We start from the raw sequence: 2431 nt of genomic DNA on the forward strand, positions 1-2431 counted from the left end.
GTGTCTGTTGCAGGGATTCCCCCCCGCCATGGAGCAGGGATGGATTTTCATGCAGTTGTTGCCGTGTGTGTGTGTGTGTGTGAGCCATGCCAGAGGATGCTTTTCAGACTCCCTTCTCCTAGAACTGCTGCCTGCCGGTCCCTGTCTGTGTCCGTAACTCCCCGCGTGCCGGCGCTGACGCTGCCCCGGTTGGAGGTGCCGTTTTTCTGGGCCGGGACTGGCCCTGCGTTGAGAGGCTGTGGGTGCACCCGCAACGACGCTGTGGTGTCTCGCCCCTGATGTCTCTCTTGCTCTTGAACAGACTGTGACCTATCCAAGCCTGAACTCTTATCTCGCCTGGAAAGAGGAGAAGAGCCGTGCGCGCCGGCCGAGCCAGACCTGGAGGGAGCAGACGTATCTGCGGAGCCAGCCGGAGGTGCGTGACGCTAGGTTTCTTCCATGCCAGAATCCTGACTCCCGGCCGCTTACCGGCATGAGTGTAGTCCCTGCCCTCAGCCGCAGGGACCGAGGTGTCTCCTCGGCTGTGGACAGTCTGTGCTGGGAGCGGACGCGGGGAACGTGTGCTGGGACACATAGATGGAAGGAAACCCTCCCCTGACCCAGCAGCCGCTGCCTGCTGCAGGGACCCTGATGCCCTGTGGGCCTGGGAAGCGGGGGGACTCCCACCCCTGCGCTTGCTCCTCCGAGCCCCCGGCTGGCTGCCGGTAAAGCCGAGCATCCTTCTCCTCCCCAGAGCCGGACCGCCTGAGCGCTGAGGGTCTGCTGGAGATGAAGACAAAGGAGTCTTGCGAGGGGAACCGGAGGGAGCCGGAGGGAAGCAGGAGCCCGGCGGTCACGGTGAACTGCAGTGCACGTGAGTGGCAGGCAAACCCAGCTGACGCGAAGGGTCCTGGGCCCCTTCCCGGCTCTGTCATCATCATCATCATCATCGCTCCTTTTGCCTTCGCAGCACACGTCCCTCCTGAAGCCACCGCTGTGCCAGCGGATCTCAGCCAGCCGACCCCGTCCCCTTCCTACCCTCTCTCCACGTGCTGTCGTGAAGTGGTGAATCTGAAACTGTCTCCGTCGCCTCCCGCTGCCGCAGGTACAGGAACAGAGCCCTTCGTCCCTCCTTGGCGGGGCCGTCAGCCTCGAGGCGCAGCGGGAGGTTTGCACGGGGCTCTCTCTGGGCCTGGGGCTTGCAGGACAGGGTTTTACGTGATTCAGACGGGTTCTGACGGTAAATCCTGCCGCCAGTCGTGAAATGGCAAAGGATGAGGCATGGCACAGTGTGAACCGGTCCACCCAGTCCACTTGCTGCGAAGGACGAGCCCCGATGTTTCTGTTAAGAGTCCTCCCATCCTACCTGGGTGACATTTCTCATCTCAAACCGCCCTTGGGGCGTCTGCAGGGATGAGCCGTAGCGCTCCAGGTGTGAAGGCACTGAGCTGGAAGAGAAGCGAGGCTGAGATTGTACCGGCTGCTGGCTGGGGAGGGGGTGGGAGGCAAGGGGGGAGTGGGGCGGGAGGAAAGCCCCTTGCTGTTTACGCCTTGTCCTCAAAGCCGAGCGGAGGCGTGATGTTTGGGTTCTGCAAAATTTCCAGCAGATGCCGAGGTGGGGATCCCAACGGAGGTACCGCAGGAGGAGGTCGCTGCAGAGAAGCCGGTAGTACCCGAAACGCCCTCGAAAGGTCTGGAAGAGGAGGACAGGAAAGATTTGGGGGACGGTGGCCAGGGTCCGGTGGCTGACGTTCCCGAAGAGCCGGTTAAGGAGGCGATACCCGATGTCTGCAGAGCGATGGCGCAGGCGGATTCCGCCTGCCTGGGAGAGCCCGTGGAGGGCTCCTGCGTGAGCCGGACTGCGGCCTGCCAGCGAAACTCCACCCGGGAGAAATTCTACTCCTGCCCCGTCTGCAGGAAAACCTTTCTGCTCAAGATCAACCTCGTCATCCACCAGCGCAGCCACAGTAACTTGGTGCCTTATATCTGCACGCACTGCGACCGGAGCTTCATGTCTAAGAAAAAAATCCGACGTCACCTCCGGGCTCGGGCAGCCAAAGGGTTCTGCCAACCCTCGGAGGCGGAGGAGTGCCCCAGCCGGGCGCCGTGCCCGGCCTCCCAGCCCCAAACCCCGAGCAGGGACTGCGGCACGGTGTTGGGGAAGCCCAGCCCCACCGGGTACCCGCTGTCACCTGGGAAAAGGATGTATACGTGCGACGAATGCATGGAGAACTTCTCCAGCGAGAGCTTCCTCATCCTGCACCAGCGCCGCCACACCAACCACCACCTCATCCTCTGCCCCTGCTGCAACAGGAGCTTCACGTGGGCCTCTGACTTTGTCCGCCACGGCCACCAGAGGATCCACGTGCGGCAGAAGAGGCTGTACCCCTGTGGGGACCCGCTGCCTGTGCCCGCGGTGCCCGTGTAACCCCCACCGGGGACACGGGAAGCG

At 63.0% G+C, this 2431-nt stretch overlaps 1 protein-coding gene across 1 annotated transcript in view; it reads left to right on the plus strand.

Moving 5' to 3' along the window:
- LOC104290003 (zinc finger protein 777-like) overlaps window positions 1–2407 on the plus strand; it is a 4197-nt gene extending 1790 nt beyond the window's left edge. Inside the window, exons 2-4 of the mRNA XM_009889050.1 lie at window positions 302–415; window positions 734–1084; window positions 1584–2407. Coding sequence (XP_009887352.1) covers window positions 302–415; window positions 734–1084; window positions 1584–2407 — 1289 coding nt within the window. The remainder of the gene's footprint in view (window positions 1–301; window positions 416–733; window positions 1085–1583) is intronic.
- The last annotated feature ends 24 nt before the right edge of the window (window positions 2408–2431 follow it).

The sequence above is a fragment of the Charadrius vociferus genome, unplaced genomic scaffold (assembly GCF_000708025.1).
Source record: "Charadrius vociferus isolate BGI_N301 unplaced genomic scaffold, ASM70802v2 scaffold1317, whole genome shotgun sequence".
Classification (NCBI taxonomy): Eukaryota; Metazoa; Chordata; class Aves; order Charadriiformes; family Charadriidae; genus Charadrius; species Charadrius vociferus.